This window comes from Cherax quadricarinatus, chromosome 2, assembly GCF_038502225.1.
Source record: "Cherax quadricarinatus isolate ZL_2023a chromosome 2, ASM3850222v1, whole genome shotgun sequence".
Taxonomy (NCBI): Eukaryota; Metazoa; Arthropoda; class Malacostraca; order Decapoda; family Parastacidae; genus Cherax; species Cherax quadricarinatus.
In genome coordinates, this window is record NC_091293.1 from 80,006,509 (window position 1) to 80,031,963 (window position 25,455).

The 25,455-nt window shown below is 41.8% G+C and overlaps 1 protein-coding gene across 8 annotated transcripts in view; it reads left to right on the forward strand.

Moving 5' to 3' along the window:
* LOC128698434 (proline-rich protein HaeIII subfamily 1) overlaps positions 1–25,455 on the forward strand; it is a 142,352-nt gene that overhangs the window by 57,828 nt on the left and 59,069 nt on the right. For 4 of the 8 annotated variants that reach the window (XM_070089264.1, XM_053790680.2, XM_070089267.1 and 1 more), the window contains exon 2: positions 8,103–8,705. In XM_070089264.1, coding sequence (XP_069945365.1) covers positions 8,103–8,705 — 603 coding nt within the window. The remainder of the gene's footprint in view (positions 1–8,102; positions 8,706–25,455) is intronic. The other 4 variants (XM_070089268.1, XM_070089272.1, XM_070089283.1 and 1 more) reach the window with 2 other exon arrangements.

Below are 25,455 nucleotides of genomic sequence, written 5' to 3' on the forward strand. Positions count from 1 at the left end.
TGCAACAGTTCAAGTGATCTCGGACATACAGTGCCACCCCACCCCCCTTCCCGATACTTCTGTTTACTTGGAACAATTTAAAACCCTGAATGTGACATTCAGCAGGAATGTCTCGATTTTTCGTATTAAACTACGTCTCAGTAATGGCTAATACATCAATGTTACCCGCAATTGCAACTGATCTCAACTCGTCCATCTTATTCCTAGCACTACGACTATTAGTATAATATAAATTAAGAGACCCTCCTTTCACTTTTCCTGATCATTTCTGTTTTTCCACTATACCTATTACTGTCCGTGTCATCTAGTGCCACTGGCTTTCCTACATCCACCTCATTCTTCCTATTACCAATTTTCCTAAAACTCAATATATTACAACACTGAGATTTCATTGTTTTCCCCCCAAAACCCATTGTATAAGAACATAAGAAAGGAGAAACATTGCAGCAGGCCTGTTGGCTCATTCTAGGCGGGCCCTTCACAATCCATCCCACTAACAGGACTATTTATAGTTTAAAGCCCTAACAGCTCTATCCACTGCAATGGCCAGGGCCCCCACCCCAGACCTAGATAAGTGAAGCCCATTCCTGGTATACATGTCATTTCTGCCATAGAAGAGGTCCCAGTGTCAATGAATGTTACTTTTTTTTCCTTAGTGTTTGTCCAGCCAGTATTTGACACTATTTGCCCTTGACAACCATTCATTTCCAACTCCTCTCCTTGGCAAAATACCACATATCTCAGGGTTCACTCCCTTCTTCCTAATTTTCTCTGTTGCTGACTACCTGTTAATCAGGTCCTCACTCCTATGTCCGGAGTTTACCTCGAGTTCACCTGGAGAGAGTTCCGGGGGTCAACGCTCCAGCGGCCCGGTCTGTGACCAGGTCTCCTGGTGAATCAGAGCCTGATCAACCAGACTGTTACTGCTGGCTGCACGCAATCCAATGTATGAGCCACAGCCCGGCTGGTCAGGTACCGACTTCAAGTGCTTGTCCAGTGCCTGCTTGAAGACAGCCAGGGGTCTATTGGTAATCCCCCTTATGTATGCTGGGAGGCAGTTGAACAGTCTCGGGCCCCTGACACTTATTGTATTGTCTCTTAACGTGCTAGTGACACCCCTGCTTTTCGTTGGGGGGATGTTGCATCGTCTGCCAAGTCTTTTGCTTTCGTAGTGAGTGATTTTCGTGTGCAAGTTCGGTACTAGTCCCTCTAGGATTTTCCAGGTGTATATAATCATGTATCTCTCCCGCCTGCATTCCAGGGAATACAGGTTCAGGAACTTCAAGCGCTCCCAGTAATTGAGGTGTTTTATCTCCGTTATGTGCGCCATGAAGGTTCTCGGTACATTTTCTAGGTCAGCAATTTCACCTGCCTTGAAAGGTGCTGTTAGTGTGCAGCAATGTTCCAGCCTAGATAGAACAAGCGACCTGAAGAGTGTCATCATGGGCTTGGCATCCCTAGTTTTGAAGGTTCTCATTATCCATCCTGTCATTTTTCTAACAGATGCGATTGATACAATGTTATGGTCCTTGAAGGTGAGATCCTCCGACATGATCACTCCCAGGTCTTTGATGTTGGTATTTCGCTCTATTTTGTGGCCAGAATTTGTTTTGTACTCTGATGAAGATTTAATTTCCTCGTGTTTGCCATATCTGAGTAATTGAAATTTCTCATTGTTGAACTTCATATTGTTTTCTGCAGCCAACTGAAAGATTTGGTTGATGTCTGCCTGGAGCCGTGCAGTGTCTGCAATGGAAGACACTGTCATGCAGATTCGGGTGTCATCTGCATAGGAAGACACGGTGCTGTGGCTGACATCCTTGTCTATGTCAAATATGAGGATGAGAAACAAGATGGGAGCGAGTACTGTGCCTTGCGGAACAGAGCTTTTCACCGTAGCCGCCTCAGACTTTACTCTGTTGATTACTACTCTTTGTGTTCTGTTTGTCAGGAAATTATAGATCCATCTACTAACTTTTCCTGTTATTCCTTTATCACGCATTTTGTGCACTATTATGCCATGGTCACACTAGTCGAAGAATGCAGATGTAATATATACAGACTTTGTAAAAGTCTGTATATATTACATCTGCATTCTTTTTGTCTTCTAGTGCATCTAGGACCTTGTCGTAGTGATCCAATGGTTGAGACAGATAGGAGCGACCTGTTCTAAACCCATGTTGCCCTGGGTTGTGTAACTGATGGGTTTCTAGATGGGTGGCAATCTTGCTTCTTAGGACCCTTTCAAAGATTTTTATGATATGGGATGTTAGTGCTATCGGTCTGTAGTTCTTTGCTATTGCTTTACTGCCCCCTTTGTGGAGTGGGGCTATGTCTGTTGTTTTTAGTAAGTGTGGGACGACCCCCATGTCCATGCTCCCTCTCCATACCTGGAGTTTTACCTGGAGAGAGTTTCGGGGGTCAACGCCCCCGCGGCCCGGTCTGTGACCAGGCCTCCTGGTGGATCAGCGCCTGATCAACCAGGCTGTTGCTGCTGGCTGCACGCAAACCAACGTACGAGCCACAGCCCGGCTGATCAGGAACTGACTTTAGGTGCTTGTCCAGTGCCAGCTTGAAGACTGCCAGGGGTCTGTTGGTAATCCCCCTTATGTGTGCTGGGAGGCAGTTGAACAGTCTCGGGCCCCTGACACTTATTGTATGGTCTCTTAACGTGCTAGTGACACCCCTGCTTTTCATTGGGGGGATGGTGCATCGTCTGCCAAGTCTTTTGCTTTCGTAGTGAGTGATTTTCGTGTGCAAGTTCGGTACTAGTCCCTCTAGGATTTTCCAGGTGTATATAATCATGTATCTCTCCCTCCTGCGTTCCAGGGAATACAGGTTTAGAAACCTCAAGCGCTCCCAGTAATTGAGGTGTTTTATCTCCGTTATGCGTGCCGTGAAAGTTCTCTGTACATTTTCTAGGTCGGCAATTTCACCTGCCTTGAAAGGTGCTGTTAGAGTGCAGCAATATTCCAGCCTAGATAGAACAAGTGACCTGAAGAGTGTCATCATGGGCTTGGCCTCCCTAGTTTTGAAGGTTCTCATTATCCATCCTGTCATTTTTCTAGCAGATGCGATTGATACAATGTTATGGTCCTTGAAGGTGAGATCCTCCGACATAATCACTCCCAGGTCTTTGACGTTGGTGTTTCGCTCTATTTTGTGGCCAGAATTTGTTTTGTACTCTGATGAAGATTTAATTTCCTCATGTTTACCATGGTAAAAGCTCGTAATAGGGGCTTCTTGCAGTTCTTGATGAACACGGAGTTCCATGAGTCTGGCCCTGGGGCAGAGTGCATGGGCATGTCATTTATCGCCTGTTCGAAGTCATCTGGTGTCAGAATAATATCAGATAGGCTTGTGTTAACCAAATTCTGTGGCTCTCTCATAAAAAATTCATTTTGATCTTCGGCTCTCAGTCTGGTTAGCGGCTTGCTAAAAACTGAGTCATATTGGGACTTGAGTAGCTCATTAATTTCTTTGCTGTCATCTGTGTAGGACCCATCTTGTTTAAGTAGCGGCCCAATACTGGATGTTGTTCTCGACTTTGATTTGGCATAAGAAAAGAAATACTTTGGGTTTCTTTCGATTTCATTTATGGCTCTTGGTTCTTCCCGCGATTCCTGACTCCTATAAGAATCCTTTAGCTCAAGTTCGATGTTTGCTATTTCTCTGAACAGTGACTCCCTACGCATTTCGGATATATTGGCCTCTTTTAGCCGCTCTGTTATTCTTTTCCGTCGCCTGTAAAGGGAGCGCCTGTCTCTTTCTATTTTACATCTACTACTCCTTTTTTCTTAAAGGAATAAGCCTTGAGCATACATCGAGTGCCACCGAGTTAATCTGTTCTAGACATAGATTGGGGTCTGTGTTGCTTAGTCTATCTTCCCAGCTTATATCGGTTAGGACTTGGTTTACTTGGTCCCATTTTATGTTCTTGTTATTGAAGTTGAATTTGGTGAAGGCTCCCTCGTGACTAATCTCATTTTGTCGGTCTGGGGCTCCGCGCATACATGTCTGAACCTCAATTATGTTATGATCTGAGTATATTGTTTTTGATATGGTGACATTTCGTATCAGATCATCATTGTTAGTGAAGATGAGGTCTAGTGTATTCTCCAGTCTAGTAGGATCTATTATTTGCTGGTTTAAGTTGAATTTTGTGCAGAGATTTAAAAGCTCGTGTGTGTGACTTCTCGTCAGAGCTGTCTCCTGGTGTTATCATTCCAACAACATTATTTGCTATATTCCTCCATTTTAGGTGCCTCAAGTTGAAATCCCCCAGGAGCAAGATGTTGAGGGCAGGAGCTGGCAGATTTTCCAGACAGTGGTCAGTTTTTGACAGCTGTTCCTGGAATTGCTTGGATGTTGCATCCGGAGGCTTGTAGACTACCACAATGACTAGGTTTTGGTTCTCGATCTTTACTGCTAAAACTTCCACTACATCATTTGAGGCATTAAGCAGTTCTGTGCAAACAAGTGACTCTGCGATATACAGGCCAACCTTCTCCCTTTCGCCTGTTCACTCTGTCACATCTGTATAGGTTGTAACCTGGGATCCATATTTCATTGTCCAAGTGATCCTTTATGTGGGTCTCTGTGAAGGCTGCGAACATTGCATTTGCCTCTGCAAGCAGTCCACGGATGAAAGGTATTTTGTTGTTCGTTGCTGGCTTTAGACCCTGTTTATTTGCAAAGAAGAATGTCATCGGACTGGTGGTATTGGTGGTACTGGGTGGACTTTTTTTTCCGGCACTAATATCTGTATCTGTTGGTTTGGAGTGGAGGCTATCGAATGTGGTTCCACTCCAGAAATGACTGGATTTGGCGTAAGATTTCCGCCATTTCCTGCCAGTTTTTTTTTTCTTCCTGGCACTGAAAAACCTCTCCCTCTTGAGTGGCTGTGGCTACCCAGGTTTTCCCATGGCCTGGATGTTTTGTATCTTTTTGTTCCCTTTAGATGGTGTGTCTGGCAATTTAAGTTATAGCACAGTCTTTCCTGTACTGAAGAGGGACACATTTCAGGGTGAAAAAGCTTACAGGAAGTGAGTTTGCATTTTCCTGTTGTCATATGGGCACAGCATTTTCTAGGGTGGTCAAAGTTGCACGTCCCATCTGCTTTTCCAGATTTCCCATGCCTGCAGATACCAAGTGCATAGTATGTGCACAGGCTTGGTTTCCGTTTGCCTTGAGTTTCTGTGACTGTATTCCTTGTTGGTGCATGTTTACCTGTCTTATTCCTATCCTCACTGGTACTAACAATGGAGCTCTCACCAGTTGTTTCTGGTAACATATCCTCACTATTGCTAGTGGAGTCCTCTTGTTTGCTATTTCCTGTGGTATTACTAGTTTGTAATATTGGTTTTATCTTGTCCTTGACTACACTTGTTTCCCCACTACAGCTCCTGTCTCCTTCGAGGTCATTTATATGCCAACACCTTAAGTATCATTCCTGCATGCATTAATGCAAGTAGGAACGATAACTTGAACAATGCCTCCGTACAACACTGGAATTCCGCCAGCCATCTCATGAAATTCAGGGATGCCTGACTAGTGATCAAAGAACCTAATTTCTGCAAATGTAAATGTTTCTAACACAAACAAGACAAAGGCAGCTTCTTCATCTCAGAAGGCTTAGCAGGAATCCTCCTGAAAATAATAAACCTTGCCATCGCATAATGCTACTACATAAAAGGACATGCCCAGGCACTGCCGCAGGCCTGTTGGCCTGCTGCAGTGTTCCTCTTTTCTTATGTTCTTATGTAATAGAGGAAGGGCACTGAAACAGGCCTTCTCAAATCCAACCATATACATTTGCCCAACCTATTTTTATGCTACCAAAGTCATAGCTTTTGTAACCTTTTTACTCATATACCAGCTGACTTTTCCACCATATGTATAACTACTACTACTACCTCCACTAGTACTACACCTCACTCAAAGCTTATATATACCCTTTGTGTCCATGTTGTCTGTAACATCTTGACAAAGCTCCTGGAGCAAAATGTTGCCACAATAAAATATCACATTAGTTGCACTTCTGTCCTTTTACTTAACATATTGTCAGTAATTCTACTAATATTAATACAGTCTGCCAACATCGTTGCCTCCAGGACTGAGACAGATAATAGGATTGCTGCCAGTACCTCTCATGATGTCCAGATGGCTAGCAACATCCTTCATCCCAGCCCAGGAAAACATACCCTCTGCCTCCTCTTCCTATCTCTAGGACAAAAAGCCCTATCCATAAACTTAATCTGACTGTCCACAACTAAAACAATGTTCTTACCTTGACTGGAGGTGTGCATGATGTTCCCGATGGTCTTAGTAGTGATGGACTTCACTGGGATGTCTTCACTGGCTGGCTTCACTGTGTCGTTAACAGTTGTCTTTGTTGGAACTGTCTTCATTGGAAGATCATGGACGGTCGATTCAAATTCATCTGATAACCAGGAAAAAGAGTTGCTGGTTTTCACAGCAGTCTCCTGGATCTTCTTCATCTTCAGCCTCTTCCCATCAGTTCCGACTAGCATCCATTCGTTGGTCCGATCATCGGCGACATTGTTATGGGGATAAATATTGCACATACCTTTCAGTCGTTGAATTTCTCTTCTTGCTTCCTTTAATTCTGCCTTAAGCTGGAGATATAGCTGCTCATAGCCGAAGGAAGCCATCATCACAATCTCAGGTAGCTGAGAACGAAGAGCACACTAGTCATGTCTTGACACAGCTAAGTACAGATCACCGCTGAGAGCTAAGTATAGATCACCACTGTTTAAACCCCCTTGTATCACTACGTTATCATGTCTAGAAGCCCTAACGTTATTATGTCTAGAAGTCTCTCTTTTTCCAAGCCAGGAGGTTGATATAAGTTTTTCTTGACTTTCTAGAAATTCTACCCAAACAGATTATGTTACTAAACCATCTATTTTTATACCTGTTTTTATGCAACAATTTATATTTTCTTGTACATATAATGCAACTCCACCCCCTTTGCGTTATATCTATCCACATGGAACAACTTAAACCTTCGAATATGTCACTCAGAAACCATATCCTGACTCTTTAAATTATACCACGTTTCAGTTATTGCCATGACATCAAAGTTCCTCGCACATGCTTTGGCTTTGCTTTTACACAATTTCTGTTATTATCATTACCCAGTATTACTCGATGACTGTTATTTTAAGATTAATAATATCAAAGCCTATGTCTATATTTCCAAAATCATTATTTACCATTCCTAAGCCCATATCTAATTAATCCTAGTTTAAAGTCCTAACAGCACCTTCAACTGAACTAGCAAGAAAACCCACACCTGCCCTAGATAAGTGAATCCCATTCCTGGCTTACATGTCATTTCTGTTATAATGTTGAAATTACAAATGGAAATATAAACACATAAGCAGTATAATGTGATCTTTTATTGACTACGTTTCACCCACACAGTGGGCTTTATCAAGTCACAAACAAATCTGTGACTTGATAAAGCCCACTGTGTGGGCGAAACGTTGCCAGTTAAGGATCACATTATACTGCTTGTGTTTATATTTACATTGTGTCGGTATTTTATACCATTTATTTCCATTGTAAGTACGAATGTTTCCTAGGTCTGCAAAAACGGCAAGTGTGTTATAGCCTGTCTTAATTATTTGGTGTATATAAATAGTTTAGAAATAACTTAGAGTTAAAAACCTGACGAAGGACTGAGTGTACAAAAACAGTCAATTCTCTTATACAGCTCCTCTATAAAGTGTTATTTCTTTTAAATTTGATTGAAAAAGTTCAACCAAAACTTGAAGGCTCTTTACATACTGTTCAATTTTTGAATGTACTTTTTTAATACACTTACAAAAAAAATTCGTTGAATTAATGTTGGAATTATTACCGACAGTATGTTACGTAAAAGGACACAAGTGCAACTAATGTGATGTTTTATTGTGTCACGTTAGTTGCACTTGTGTCCTTTTACCTAACAAAAAAAAAACCGTACTGTGTAAAGGTTTATAAGAAAGCTCGCTGGTATAACCATGTTTTATTTCGATGTCAACAGTGAATATATTATGTCAATTCGTATATTTTAGTGAAAATATTTCTTGCAGGCGTGAGATCGACGAAGTGCAACTTGGATGCCAATAAAGGCGAGGTGAACGACCCTTGTGGGTCGTTATATGACGGTGTGTGCCAGGGGAAGTACTGTGCGTGCCCGGCTGGCACCCACGAAGACAAGAATCTGAAGAGATGTGCGCCCGGAGACGCGGGCAAGACTTCGTCAGGAGGAACACAAGCAGCAGGAGGAGGAGACTTCTTTGACCTTCCTTTTGACTTTGACCCCAACAAACCAGCTCCAGCTCCCGCACCAGCTCCAGCTCCCAGACCTCCTTCCCAGCCCAGACCCCAACCTCAGCCAGGTCCACAACCTCAGCCAGGTCCACCTCAACCACGTCCACCTCAACCAGGCCCTCCTCAACCAGGTCAGCCTCAACCAGGTCAGCCTCAACCAGGACAGTATCCAAATTATCCAGGTTATAATCCTAATCAGCCTGGATACAATCCAAACCAACCAAGTCATTACCCAAATCAGCCAGGTTACCGGCCTGGATATAATCCAGATCATCCTGGGTATTACCCAAATCAACCAGGGTATAACCCCAACCAGCCAGGATACAATCCAAACCAACCTGGTGGCCGTAGCCCTACCAGAGGTAAGTATTCACTCTATTTCCAAAATAAAGAATATATATATATATATATATATATATATATATATATATATATATATATATATATATATATATATATATATTATATTATGTACAGTAGAGCACCACATTTCGCGCCTTCGGGTACTGCGTTTCCGTTTTTATGATTATTTTTTTCGTATAAATATCCACCTTTCGCGGCGACTCTACTCGTTGCCAGCTTTTACTGCAGCACAGATGGGCCAGTTTCATAAAAACATAAGAAAGAAGGAACACTGCAACAGGCCTACTGACCCATGCAAAGCAGGTTCATGCCACTCCCCGGCCTCTTTTACTTGCTCCTGTGCACTAATTCTTGTTTGGAAATAAGGTAGCTGATGAGTGGAACAGTCTGCTTAGTACGGTTATGGAAGCTAAAATCTTCGATAGTTTCAAATTTAGGTTGGATAAATACATGAGTGAGAGGGGCTGGATTTAAGTGGGACTTGCCCATGAGTAAATAAATTTATTAGAGCTTATTGCATGGGTGGCATTGAGAATGGGCTTGTTAGGGCTGTGGCGAAACGTTTCCTCATTAAAGATACCCAATTGTTGCACATGTGTCTAATTTATCATCAAGGAGACCAAAACATAATCCAAATGAGGCCTCACTAGTGATGTATGGAGCTGTAAAATAACTTTTGGACTTCTGTTACTTATACTTCTTGAAATAAATCCTAGTAATCTGCTAACCTTATTGCACACACTTAGGCACTGCTGTCTTGGCTTTAGATTTCTGCTTACCATGACTCCCAAGTCTCTTTCACATTCTGTATGATCAAGCTCTACTTCACCTAGTTTATAACTTTGAGGGTTATTTTCATTACCAAGTCCTATTACTTTACACTTGTCCACACTGAACCTCATCTGCATTATCCTTAGTGTTTGTCCAGCCAGCAATTTATACCAGTCGCTCTGGACAGCCATTCATTTCTAACACCCCCTTCTTGGCATAATGCCACATATAACAGGGCTCCCTCCCTTCATCCTAATAATGTCTATTGCTGTTTTATACCTTCTAACTAAATCCTCACTTCTACATTTGCCTACATCATTGCCTCCAGCACTGAGGCAGATAAGAGGATTGATCCCATTACCATATATGTCAAACTGGCTAACAATATCTTCCATCCCAGCCCTAGGGAAGCACACCCTCTGTCTCCTGCTCCTATCCTTCAAGCAGAAGGCCCTATCCATGTAACTAAACTGACTGTTCCCAACCAGCACAATATTCTTACCTTGTTGTTCTTCATTGTGACGTTACCAGTAGTCCACTCGCATTTGTCTGATAGCACAGAGAAAGAGTTCAAAGTTTCCACAGCAGTCTCTTCTTCATCGTGTCTACCTCTCCATTCATCCTCTTGATCTTCAACTTTATTCCATGCTGTCTGGCTACTGCCCAGGTTTCCTTCTTGACCTGAGGACTACTACGAATCCTCTTGTTTTCCTCTATCAATCACCGTATCTCGAGCTTAGCTACCCTCAATTCCTTTTTAAGCTGCTGGTGAAGTTGCTCAATGGAGGGAATCTTGGTTCAGTCCACAGAGTGTACACTAGTCACGTCTTCACTGCGCAAGTTACAAGTCACCACTGCCAATACCCGATGTAGTGGGTCTCATTAGGCACATTTGGTTTGTGGGTCTTTGGCAGAAGAAGCCTACAATATATGTGAAATGTTTTAAAAATGAACATATCCAAATTTTGCATGTGTGTCTTATTCATTACCTCATCTGAGGACCAATCGGGACACATATTAAACTTTTATACTAACATCAAGCCTTTTTAAAAAACTAGAACTTAAGATAAGTTTATATTGCTTGACTTTCATAGGTTATGCTTAATTTACTCATTCTGTATTATATTATAATAACGTGCTTTAATGTGCCCATAACATCTGCCTTCCTTTTAAAATTATTATACAATACCTAGTTTATTATTAATGCATTTGCAACAAAAATTGAGTTTTTCAGAGGTGAGACAGAACATAGCCTATTATCTCCCATAAGTTATTCACTCCATATATTGCATTTTCGTATATAGCTCCATTTTTCTGTACCATATTGCGCGAAATGTGCTTGTCTACTGTATGTATGTGTGCATGAATATGTATGTATATATAATACATTATATATATATATATATATATATATATATATATATATATATATATATATATATATATATATTAAAGTATAAAAAACTCCATTTCTTCTATAAAAATTAAACTGGTCAATAAAATTAAACTTTACTTAATCATTAAAGATAAAAAAAATCTTAACATGTTCTAATGGCTGATTCCGAGTTTGTTTTATGTTTCTTCTAAATACGTCTTTCTATTTCTTGCATCTTTTACAAGTTTAATAATATGACACAAGAGTTTAACACCCGTAAAACAAACTCTAAGTATAGTAATGTGACACTTTATAAACGTTGAAAGAATGATTGTTTCGTGTGGTCAAGTTTGTAGTTACCTGGAGCAACATTATGTAGTAAGTAAATATTATATCCAGAAAACTTGATTTATTTTTATACTTGGGAAATGTTGGTTAATGTTTATTTTATGTATCTTAGGGTTGGGAAGAGGCTTAACGAGGCCTGGAGCACTGTTAAGGGCGGGGGCACTGTTGAGGGTAGGAACACTGTTAAGGGCGGGGGCACTGTTGAGGGTAGGAGCACTGTTAAGGGCAGGGGCACTGTTGAGGGTAGGAGCACTGTTAAGGGCAGGGGCACTGTTGAGGGTAGGAGCACTGTTGATAGGAGCATTGTTGAGGGCAGGAGCACTGTTAAGGGCAGGAGCACTGTTGAGGGTAGGAGCACTGTTGAGGGTAGGAGCACTGTTGAGGGTAGGAGCACTGTTGAGGGTAGGAGCACTGTTGAGGGCAGGAGCACTGTTGAGGGTAGGAGCACTGTTGAGGGTAGGAGCACTGTTAAGGGCAGGAGTGCTGTTGAGGGTAGGAGCACTGTTGAGGGTAGGAGCACTGTTGAGTGCAGGAGCACTGTTGAGGGCAGGACACTGTTGAGGGCAGGAGCACTGTTGAGGGCAGGAGCACTGTTGAGGGTAGGAGCACTGTTGAGGGCTGGAGCACTGTTGAGGGCAGGAGTGCTGTTGAGGGTAGGAGCACTGTTGAGGTCAGGAGCACTGTTGAGGTCAGGAGCACTGTTGAGGGTAGGAGCACTGTTGAGGGCAGGAACACTATTAAGGGCAGGAGCACTGTTGATGGCAGGAACACTGTTGAAGGCAGGAGCACTATTAAGGGCAGGAGCACTGTTGAGGGTAGGAGCACTGTTGAGTGCAGGAGCACTGTTGAGGCCTGGAGCACTGTTGAGGGTAGGAGCACTGTTGAGTGCAGGAGTACTGTTGAGGGCAGGAACACTGTTGAGGACAGGAGCACTGTTGAGGGTAGGAGCACTGTTGAGTGCAGGAACACTGTTGAGGCCTGGAACACTGTTGAGGCCTAGAACACTGTTGAGGCCTGGAACACTGTTGAGGACTGGAACACTGTTGAGGCCTGGAACACTGTTGTGGCCTGGAACACTGTTGAGGACTGGAACACTGTTGAGGCCTGGAACACTGTTGTGGCCTGGAACACTGTTGAGGCCTGGAACACTGTTGAGGACTGGAACACTGTTGAGGACTGGAACACTGTTGAGGCCTGGAACACTGTTGAGGCCTGGAACACTGTTGAGGCCTGGAGCACTGTTGAGGGTAGGAGCACTGTTGAGTGCAGGAGTACTGTTGAGGACAGGAGCACTGTTGAGGGTAGGAGCACTGTTGAGTGCAGGAGCACTGTTGAGGGCAGGAGCACTCTTGAGGCCTGGAGCACTCTTAAGGGCAGGAGCACTGTTGAGGGTAGGAGCACTGTTGAGGGTAGGAGCACTGTTGAGGGCAGGAGCACTGTTGAGGGCAGGAGCACTGTTGAGGGTAGGAGCACTGTTGAGGGCAGGAACACTGTTGAGGGTAGGAGCACTGTTGAGGGCAGGAGCACTGTTGAGGGCAGGAGCACTGTTGAGGGCAGGAGCACTGTTGAGGGTAGGAGCACTGTTGAGTGCAGGAGTACTGTTGAGGACAGGAGCACTGTTGAGGGTAGGAGCACTGTTGAGTGCAGGAGCACTGTTGAGGGCAGGAACACTCTTGAGGCCTGGAGCACTCTTGAGGCCTGTAGCACTCTTAAGGGCAGGAGCACTGTTGAGGGTAGGAGGACTGTTGAGGGCAGGAGCACTGTTGAGGGCAGGAGCACTGTTGAGGGTAGGAACACTGTTGAGGACAGGAGCACTGTTGAGGCCTGGAACACTGTTGAGGCCTGGAACACTGTTGAGGACTGAAACACTGTTGAGGCCTGGAACACTGTTGAGGCCTGGAACACTGTTGAGGCCTAGAACACTGTTGAGGCCTGGAACACTGTTGAGGACTGGAACACTGTTGAGGCCTGGAACACTGTTGTGGCCTGGAACACTGTTGAGGCCTGGAACACTGTTGAGGACTGGAACACTGTTGAGGACTGGAACACTGTTGAGGCCTGGAACACTGTTGAGGCCTGGAACACTGTTGAGGCCTGGAACACTGTTGAGGACTGGAACACTGTTGAGGACTGGAACACTGTTGAGGCCTGGAACACTGTTGAGGCCTGGAACACTGTTGAGGCCTTGAACACTGTTGAGGCCTGGAACACTGTTGAGGGCAGGAACACTGTTGAGGACTGGAACACTGTTGAGGCCTGGAACACTGTTGAGGCCTGGAACACTGTTGAAGCCTATGTACTCTCCGTGGGTACTAATCCTGGGTACTAGCCATGGGTACTAATCCTTTGTACTAACCCTGGGTACTAACTGTGGGCACTGACCCTCTGTACTAGCCATGGGTAGCAACCATGGACTCTAATTCTGGGTACTAGTGGTGGGTACTACTCATGAGTACTAACCATGAGTACTAACTATGGGCACTAACCCTGGGTACTAACTGTGGGCACTAACCCTGGGTACTAACTGAGGGCACTAACCCTACGTACTAGCCATGGGCAATAACCCTGGGTACCAGCCATAAGTACTAACTATGGGTATTAAAAGTGGGTACTAACCATAAGTACTAACAATGGGTACTAACCATGGGTAGTTACCATGGGTACTAACCATGGGTAGTTACCATGGGTACTAACCATAAGTATTAATCATGGGTACTAATGGGTAGTAGCCATGGGTGCTAACTATGGGTACTAGCAATGGGTATTAACCATGGATACTAGCCATGGATATTAACCATGGGTACTAACCATGGGTAGTAACCATGGGTACTAACCATCAGTATTAATCATGGGTACTAATGGGTAGTAGCCATGGGTATTAACCATGGATACTAGCCATGGATATTAACCATGGGTACTAACCACGGGTACTAACCATGGTCATGAATGGTCAGTCTGGATTTTGTTTTCAGTAACAGATTCGGAGTTTCGACACACTGTCTCGCTAAAATTAACCCGTTTCAGCTCCCGAACGCAAGCAAAACCCACACCACCCACACAACCCACGCAACCCACGCAACCCACACAACCCACACCAACAACACAACACCCCACAACCTACACGACCCATAAAAACCCACAAAACCCATATAATGCAAATAACCCACACAATGCACATAACCCACAACCCATATAACCAATATAACCCACACAATCCACATAACCCACACAACCCATGCAACCCACATAACCCACACAAACCATATAACCCACACAACCTATATAACCCACATAACCCACACAACATACATAACCCATACAACCCAAACAACCCACGTAATCCACACAACCCACATAACCCATACAATGCACAGAACCCACATAACCTACTTAACCCACATAACCCACACAAGCCACATAACCAACACAACCCACATAAACATTACAACCCACATAACCCGAACAACCCACATAACCCATAAAACCAACATAACCCATACAACCGACGCAACCCACATAATCCACATAACCCACACAAGCAACATAACCCACACAGCCCACACAACGCACATAACACACATAACCCACACAAGCCACATAGCCCACATAATCAGCACAAGCCACATAACCCACACAAGCCACATAACCTACATAACTCATTTAACCCACATAACTCACACAACCCACTTAACCCACATAGCTCATATAACCCACATAACCCACACAAACCACATAACCCACATAACGCACATAAGCCACATAACCCACATAACCCACACAAGCCACATAACCCACATAACCAACATAAGCCACATAACCCATATAACCCATATAATCCACATAACCCAAATAATCCACACAAGCTACATAACCCACATAAACATAACCATATAACCCACACAAGCCACATAACCCTCATAACCCACATAACCCACACCACTCACACACCCCACATAATCCACACAAGACACATAACGCACATAACCCACACAAGCCACATAACCCACACAAGCCACATAACTCACACAAGCCACAAAAACAACACAAGCCACATAACCCACACAAGCCACTTAACCCACATAACCCATATAAACCATATAACCCAAATAACCCACACAAGCCACATAACCCAAATAACCCACACAAGCCACTTAACCCACATAACCCATACAAGCCACATAACCCACACAACTCACATAACCCACACAACTCACATAACCCACGTAATCCACACAACCCACATAACCCACATAACCCACACAACCCACATAACACTCATAACCCACACAATCCACACAACCCACTCAACCCACATAATCCACACAACCCACATAACCCACACAACTCACATAACCCACAAAACCCACATAACCCACACAGTCCAAATAGCCCACATAACCCACACAACCCAAATAGCCCACATAAGCCACACAACCCACATAACCCACACAACCCACATAACCCACACAACCCACATAACTCACATTAACCACGCAACCCACATAACCCATATAACCCACACAACCCACATAAGCCACACAACCCACACAACCCACATAACCCATATAAACCACATAAACCACATAAACCACGCAACCCACATAACCCCCACGAGCCACATAACCAACATAACCCACATAAAGTATACAACCAACATAACCCACATAACCCACACAAGCCACATAACCCACACAGCCCACATAACCCACATAAATCACACAACCCACATATCCCACATAAACCACACAACCCACATAACCCACACAACCCACATAACCCACATAACCCACACGAGCCACATAACCAACATAACCCACATAACTCACACAAGTCACATAACTCACATTAACCACACAACCCACATAACCCACACAACCCGCATAACCCACACAACCCACATAACCCACACAACCCACATAATCATAACCCACATAAACCACACAACCCACATAACCCACTCAACCCACATAACCCACACAAGCCACATAACCAGCATAACCCACACAATCCACATAACCCACACAAGCCACATAACTTACATAAACCACACAATCCACATAACTAACATATAACCTACATAAGCCACACAACCCAAATAACCCACACAACCCACATAACCCACACACGCCACATAACCTACACCCACACAACCCATATAACCCACATAACCCACACAACCCACATAACCCACCCAAGCCACATAACCCACAGAACCCACATAACCCACACAAGCCACATAATACACACAACCCACATAACCCACAACTGACACAAACCACATAAACCACACAAGCCACATAACCCACACAACCCTCATAACCCACACAACCCACATAACCCTCATAACCAACACAACCCACATAACCCACACAACCACATAACCCACACAAGCCACACAACCCACATAACCCACATAACCCACACAACCCAAATAACCCACACAACCCACATAACCCACATAACCCACACAATCCACATAACCCACACAACCCACATAACCCACACAACTCACATAATCCACACAACCCACATAACCCACATAACCCACACAACCCACATAACCCACACAACCCACATAACACACAACCCACATAACCCACATAATCCACACAACCCACATAACCCATATAACCCACACAACCCACATAACCCATATAACCCACACAACCCACATAACCCACACAACCCGCATAACACACAACCCACATAAATCACATAATCCACACAACCCACATAACCCATATAACCCACACAACCCACATAACCCACACAACTCACATAACCCACACAACCCACACAACTCACATAATCCACACAACCCACATAACCCACACAACCCACATAACACACACAACCCATATAACCCACATAATCCACACAACCCACATAACCCATATAACCCACACAACCCACATAACACACAACCCACATAACCCACATAATCCACACAACCCACATAACCCACATAACCCACACAACCCACATAACCCACACAACCCACATAACACACACAACCCACACAACCCACATAACCCACACAACCCACATAACACACACAACCCATATAACCCACATAACACACACAACCCACATAACACACACAACCCACATAACCCACATAACCCACACAACCCACATAACCCACACAACCCACATAACACACACAACCCATATAACCCACATAACACACACAACCCACATAACACACACAACCCACATAACCCACATAACCCACACAACCCACATAACCCACACAACCCACATAACACACACAACCCATATAACCCACATAACACACACAACCCACATAACACACACAACCCACATAACCCACACAACCCACACAACCCACATAACCCACACAACCCACATAACCCACACAACCCACATAACACACACAACCCATATAACCCACATAATCCACACAACCCACATAACCCATATAACCCACACAACCCACATAACACACAACCCACATAACCCACATAATCCACACAACCCACATAACCCACACAACCCACATAACCCACACAACCCACATAACACACACAACCCACATAACCCACATAACCCACACAACCCACATAACCCACACAACCCACATAACACACACAACCCATATAACCCACATAACACACACAATCCACATAACACACACAACCCACATAACCCACATAACCCACACAACCCACATAACCCACACAACCCACATAACACACACAACCCATATAACCCATATAACACACACAACCCACATAACACACACAACCCACATAACCCACATAACCCACACAACCCACATAACCCACACAACCCACATAACACACACAACCCACATAACACACACAACCCACATAACCCACATAACACACACAACCCACATAACCCACATAACCCACACAACCCACACAACCCACATAACCCACACAACCCACATAACACACACAACCCATATAACCCACATAACACACACAACCCACATAACACACACAACCCACATAACCCACATAACCCACACAACCCACATAACCCACACAACCCACATAACACACACAACCCACATAACACACACAACCCACATAACCCATATAACCCACACAACCCACATAACCCACACAACCCACATAACCCACACAACCCACATAACACACACAACCCATATAACCCACATAATCCACACAACCCACATAACCCATATAACCCACACAACCCACATAACACACAACCCACATAACCCACATAATCCACATAACCCACATAACCCACACAACCCACATAACCCACACAACCCACATAACACACACAACCCACATAACCCACATAACCCACACAACCCACATAACCCACACAACCCACATAACACACACAACCCATATAACCCACATAACACACACAACCCACATAACACACACAACCCACATAACCCACACAACCCACATAACACACACAACCCATATAACCCACATAACACACACAACCCACATAACACACACAACCCACATAACCCACACAACCCACATAACCCACACAACCCACATAACACACACAACCCATATAACCCACATAACACACACAACCCACATAACACACACAACCCACATAACCCACATAACCCACACAACCCACATAACCCACACAACCCACATAACACACACAACCCATATAACCCATATAACACACACAACCCACATAACACACACAACCCACATAACCCACATAACCCACACAACCCACATAACCCACACAACCCACATAACACACACAACCCACATAACACACACAACCCACATAACACACACAACCCACACAACCCACATAACCCACATAACCCACACAACCCACACAACCCACATAACCCACACAACCCACATAACACACACAACCCATATAACCCACATAACACACACAACCCACATAACACACACAACCCACATAACCCACATAACCCACACAACCCACATAACCCACACAACCCACATAACACACACAACCCATATAACCCACATAACACACACAACCCACATAACACACACAACCCACATAACCCATATAACCCACACAACCCACATAACCCACACAACCCACATAACCAACACAACCCACATAACACACACAACCCATATAACCCACATAATCCACACAACCCACATAACCCATATAACCCACACAACCCACATAACACACAACCCACATAACCCACATAATCCACATAACCCACATAACCCACATAACCCACACAACCCACATAACACACAACCCACATAACCCACATAACCCACACAACCCACATAACCCACACAACCCACATAACACACACAACCCATATAACCCACATAACACACACAACCCACATAACACACAACCCACATAACCCACATAACCCACACAACCCACATAACCCACACAACCCACATAACACACACAACCCATATAACCCACATAACACACACAACCCACATAACACACACAACCCACATAACCCACATAACCCACACAACCCACATAACCCACACAACCCACATAACACACACAACCCATATAACCCACATAACACACACAACCCACATAACACACACAACCCACATAACCCACATAACCCACACAACCCACATAACCCACACAACCCACATAACACACACAACCCATATAACCCACATAACACACACAACCCACATAACCCACACAACCCACATAACACATATAACCCACATAACTAATCTACTTGATAATCTGGATAATCTACTTGATAATCTACTGGATAATCTACTTGATAATCTTGATAATCTACTTGATAATCTACTTGATAATCTACTTGATAATCTACTTGATAATTTACTTGATAATCTACTTGATAATCTACTTGATAATCTACTTGATAATCTACTTGATAATCTACTGGATAATCTACTTGATAATCTACTGGATAATCTACTTGATAATCTTGATAATCTTGATAATCTACTAGATAATCTACTTGATAATCTGGATAATCTACTGGATAATCTACTGGGTAATCTACTTGATAATCTACTGGATAATCTACTTGATAATCTACTTGATAATTTACTTGATAATCTACTTGATAATCTACTGGATAATCTACTTGATAATCTACTGGATAATCTTGATAATCTACTGGATAATCTACTTGATAATCTACTGGATAATCTACTTGATAATCTACTTGATAATCTTGATAATCTACTGGATAATCTACTTGATAATCTTGATAATCTACTGGATAATCTACTTGATAATCTACTTGATAATCTATTGGATAATCTACTTGATAATCTACTGGATAATCTACTGGGTAATCTTGTTGATCCACTTGATAATCTTAATAATCTACTGGATAATCTACGTGATAATCTACTTGATAATCATGATAATCTACTTGATAATCTTGATAATCTACTGGATAATCTACTTGATAATCTTCATAATCTACTGGATAATCTACTTGATAATCTACTGGATAATCTACTTGATAATTTACTGGATAATCTACTTGATAATCTACTGGATAATCTACTTGATAATCTGGATAATCTACTTGATAATCTACTGGATAATCTTGATAATCTACTGGGTAATATTGTTGATCCACTTGATAATCTTGATAATCTACTGGATGATCTACTTGATAATCTACTTGATAATCTACTGGATAATCTACTGGGTAATCTTGTTGATCCACTTGATAATCTTGATAATCTACTGGATGATCTACTTGATAATCTACTTGATAATCTACTGGATAATCTACTTGATAATCTACTGGATGATCTACTTGATAATCTACTTGATAATCTACTTGATAATTACTTGATAATCTACTTGATAATCTACTTGATAATGTACTTGATAATCTACTTGATAATCTACTTGATAATCTACTGGATAATCTACTTGATAATCTACTGGATAATCTACTTGATAATCTACTGGATAATCTAGTTGATAATCTACTGGATAATCTACTTGATAATCTACTGGATAATCTACTGGATAATCTACTTGATAATCTGGATAATCTACTGGATAATCTACTTGATAATCTACTTGATAATCTACTTGATAATCTACTGGATAATCTACTTGATATTCTACTTGATATTCTACTGGATAATCTACTGGATAATCTACTTGATAATCTACTGGATAATCTACTGGATAATCTACTGGATAATCTACTTGATAATCTACTTGATAATCTACTGGATAATCTACTGGATAATCTACTTGATAATCTTGATAATGTACTTGATAATCTACTTGATAATCTACTGGATAATCTACTGGATAATCTTAATAATCAACTTGATAATCTACTGGATAATCTAGTTGATAATCTGGATAATATACTTGATAATCTACTTGATAATCTACTGAATAATCTACTTGATAATCTACTGAATAATCTACTTGATAATGTACTTAATAATCTACTTGATAATCTAATGGATAATCTACTTTGTAATCTTCTGGGTAATCTTGTTGATCCACTTGATAATCTTGATAATCTACTGGATAATCTACTTGATAATCTACTTGATAATCTACTGGATAATCTACTTGATAATCTACTGGATAATCTACTTGATAATGTACTTAATAATCTACTTGATAATCTACTGGATAATCTACTTGATAATCTACTTGATAATCTACTTGATAATCTACTTGATAATCTACTGGATAATCTACTTGATAATCTACTTGATAATCTACTTGATAATCTACTGGATAATCTACTGGATAATCTACTTGATAATCTACTTGATAATCTACTGGATAATCTAGTTGATAATCTACTGGATAATCTACTTGATAATCTACTGGATAATCTAGTTGATAATCTACTGGATAATCTAGTTGATAATCTACTGGATAATCTACTTGATAATCTACTGGATAATCTACATGATAATCTACTGGATAATCTACTTGATAATCTACTTGATAATCTACTTGATAATCTAGTTGATAATCTACTGGATAATCTACTGGATAATCTACTGGATAATCTACTGGATAATCTAGTTGATAATCTACTGGATAATCTACTTGATAATCTACTGGATAATCTACTTGATAATCTACTGGATAATCTACATGATAATCTACTGGATAATCTACTTGATAATCTACTGGATAATCAAGTTGATAATCTACTTGATAATCTACTGGATAATCTACTTGATAATCTACTGGATAATCTAGTTGATAATCTACTTGATAATCTACTTGATAATCTACTGGATAATCTACTTGATAATCTAATGGATAATCTACTTGATAATCTACTTGATAATCTACTGGATAATCTACATGATGATCTACTGGATAATCTACTTGATAATCTGGATAATCTAGTTGATAATCTACTTGATAATCTACTGGATAATCTACTTGATAATCTACTGGATAATCTAGTTGATAATCTACTTGATAATCTACTTGATAATCTACTGGATAATCTAGTTGATAATCTACTGGATAATCTACTTGATAATCTACTGGATAATCTACATGATAATCTACTGGATAATCTACTTGATAATCTACTGGATAATCTAGTTGATAATCTACTTGATAATCTACTGGATAATCTACTTGATAATCTACTGGATAATCTAGTTGATAATCTACTTGATAATCTACTTGATAATCTACTGGATAATCTAGTTGATAATCTACTGGATAATCTACTTGATAATCTACTGGATAATCTACTTGATAATCTACTTGATAATCTACTGGATAATCTAGTTGATAATCTACTTGATAATCTACTGGATAATCTAGTTGATAATCTACTTGATAATCTACTGGATAATCTACTTGATAATCTACTTGATAATCTACTGGATAATCTAGTTGATAATCTACTTGATAATCTACTGGATAATCTACTTGATAATCTACTGGATAATCTAGTTGATAATCTACTTAATAATCTACTTGATAATCTACTGGATAATCTAGTTGATAATCTACTGGATAATCTACTTGATAATCTACTGGATAATCTAGTTGATAATCTACTTGATAATCTACTTGATAATCTACTGGATAATCTACTTGATAATCTAGTTGATAATCTACTTGATAATCTACTTGATAATCTACTTGATAATCTAGTTGATAATCTACTGGATAATCTACTTGATAATCTACTGGATAATCTACTGGGTAATCTTGTTGATCCACTTGATAATCTTCACGATAATTCTTAATTACCATAAACATTTCCGTAAAATATATATAAATATTCGTATAAACATTTTGTAACAATTTGTACCATAAAAATTTCTTATCAACATTAAACAACAACAACAACAACAACAACAACAACAACAACAACAACAACAACAACAACAACAACAACAACAACAACAACAACAACAACAACAACAAAACTTGAAAAGCTTAACAAGGTAAGTTTATTAAAAGTTTTGAACGGTGAATCAGTGTGAGTGAAGCTGGAGTGATCTTACTCACAACACCTGCAACAACGACACCTGCAACAACACTTGTAACAACACCTGCAACAACAACACCTGTCACAACACTTGCAACACTCGCAACACCTGCAACAACACCTGTCACAACACTTGCAACACTCGCAACACCTGCAACAACACCTGCAACAACACTTGCAACAACACCTGCAACAACACCTGTCACAACACTTGCAACACTCGCAACACCTGCAACAACAACACCTGCAACAACACTTGCAACGACACCTGCAACAACACTCGCAACACCTGCAACAACACCTGCAACAACACCTGCAACAACTGCAACAATTGCAACAACACCTGCAACAACACCTGCAACAACACCTGCAACAACACCTGCAACAACACTTGCAACGACACCTGCAACAACACCTGCAACAACACCTGCAACAACACTTGCAACAACACCTGCCACAACACTTGCAACACTCGCAACACCTGCAACATCTGCAACATCTGCAACAACTGCAAGAACACATTACTATGTCAACTTACTGACACTTGTCAAACATCATCTTAGTGACACACCAGGTGCCAGATCAACCAGGCTTTGATGGATATGTGGGGCATCGGGCCTCCAGCAGCAACAGCCTGGTTGACCAGGCTAACACCAGACGAGCCTGGCCCATGGCCGGGCTCCGAGAGTAGCAAGACTCAATAAACTCATCAGAGGTAATAAAATTTTGAGACCTTCAGTGTAACAATAAAGTTGTCAAAGGTTAATAATATTTAGTCAAGAATAATTCTAGTATTAGGCTTCTACACATTACTAGGCCCATAGGCTCGGTATTATTCTGAGTATGTAGAATTTTGACAGATCATCAAGTCCTTAAATAAACTAGCTTCTGACCAGCAGAGAGGCAATAAGAACAGCTTGCTTGAACAGTAAAGTGACCAGTTTGCCAAAAACGCACAACACAGCCGTGAGCAGTACAACCTCAGCCCTGGAAGGAGACAAAAAAATAACCATTACTGGGGACAACTGACGTCCTCTATACAAGACAAAAAAAATAGTGAATGTGAGCTGAGTGACTACAACACACCGTCTATATGACCAGGGTCTATATGACCCTGGTCTATATGACCAGGGTCATATAGAGGTGATGACAGCGTGTGGATAACAGAACAAGGTCTGGAGGTAGACTCAGGACCTGATGTATGACAAGTGTCGCACCACACACAACCACAACGGGTAGACACTACCAGAAACACAGTGTCACTGTGTGGAAAAAAACTTTAAATTTGCAACATGTTATGCTAACACTTGTGAAATGCTTGAATAAAATTAGAGCAAGAGGATTAAACAGAGGAGAATTCCGAGAATATTGTGAACTGTTAGATTTCGAATATGTTGGTCTATATACACAAATGACCCGAACGTAGCAAACTGAAACTGTCTAGTTAATGGTCCAAATCGGACTGAAACGTCGTTATAACTTTCAGTCTCCTATGTGTGTGTGTGCGGGCTATTTGTGTATTCCAGTCAGGGTATTGTGACCTTGACTGTTCTCGAGTCTGCATAACAAAAGCAGAGAGGAGAACAGTGTTCTCCCAGCCAGGGGGAGAATGAATCAGTGTCTGCAGACGGGAGGTCAGGTGTTCTCCCGACTAACTACTCGCCCCAGACCTCACACAGAACCATCAAACATTTTAGGAAGACGGAAGTCAAGCAAAACTCGAATCAGCCAGCACAGAAAGTCTAGTTTAAGTCTTTGTATCTTACCT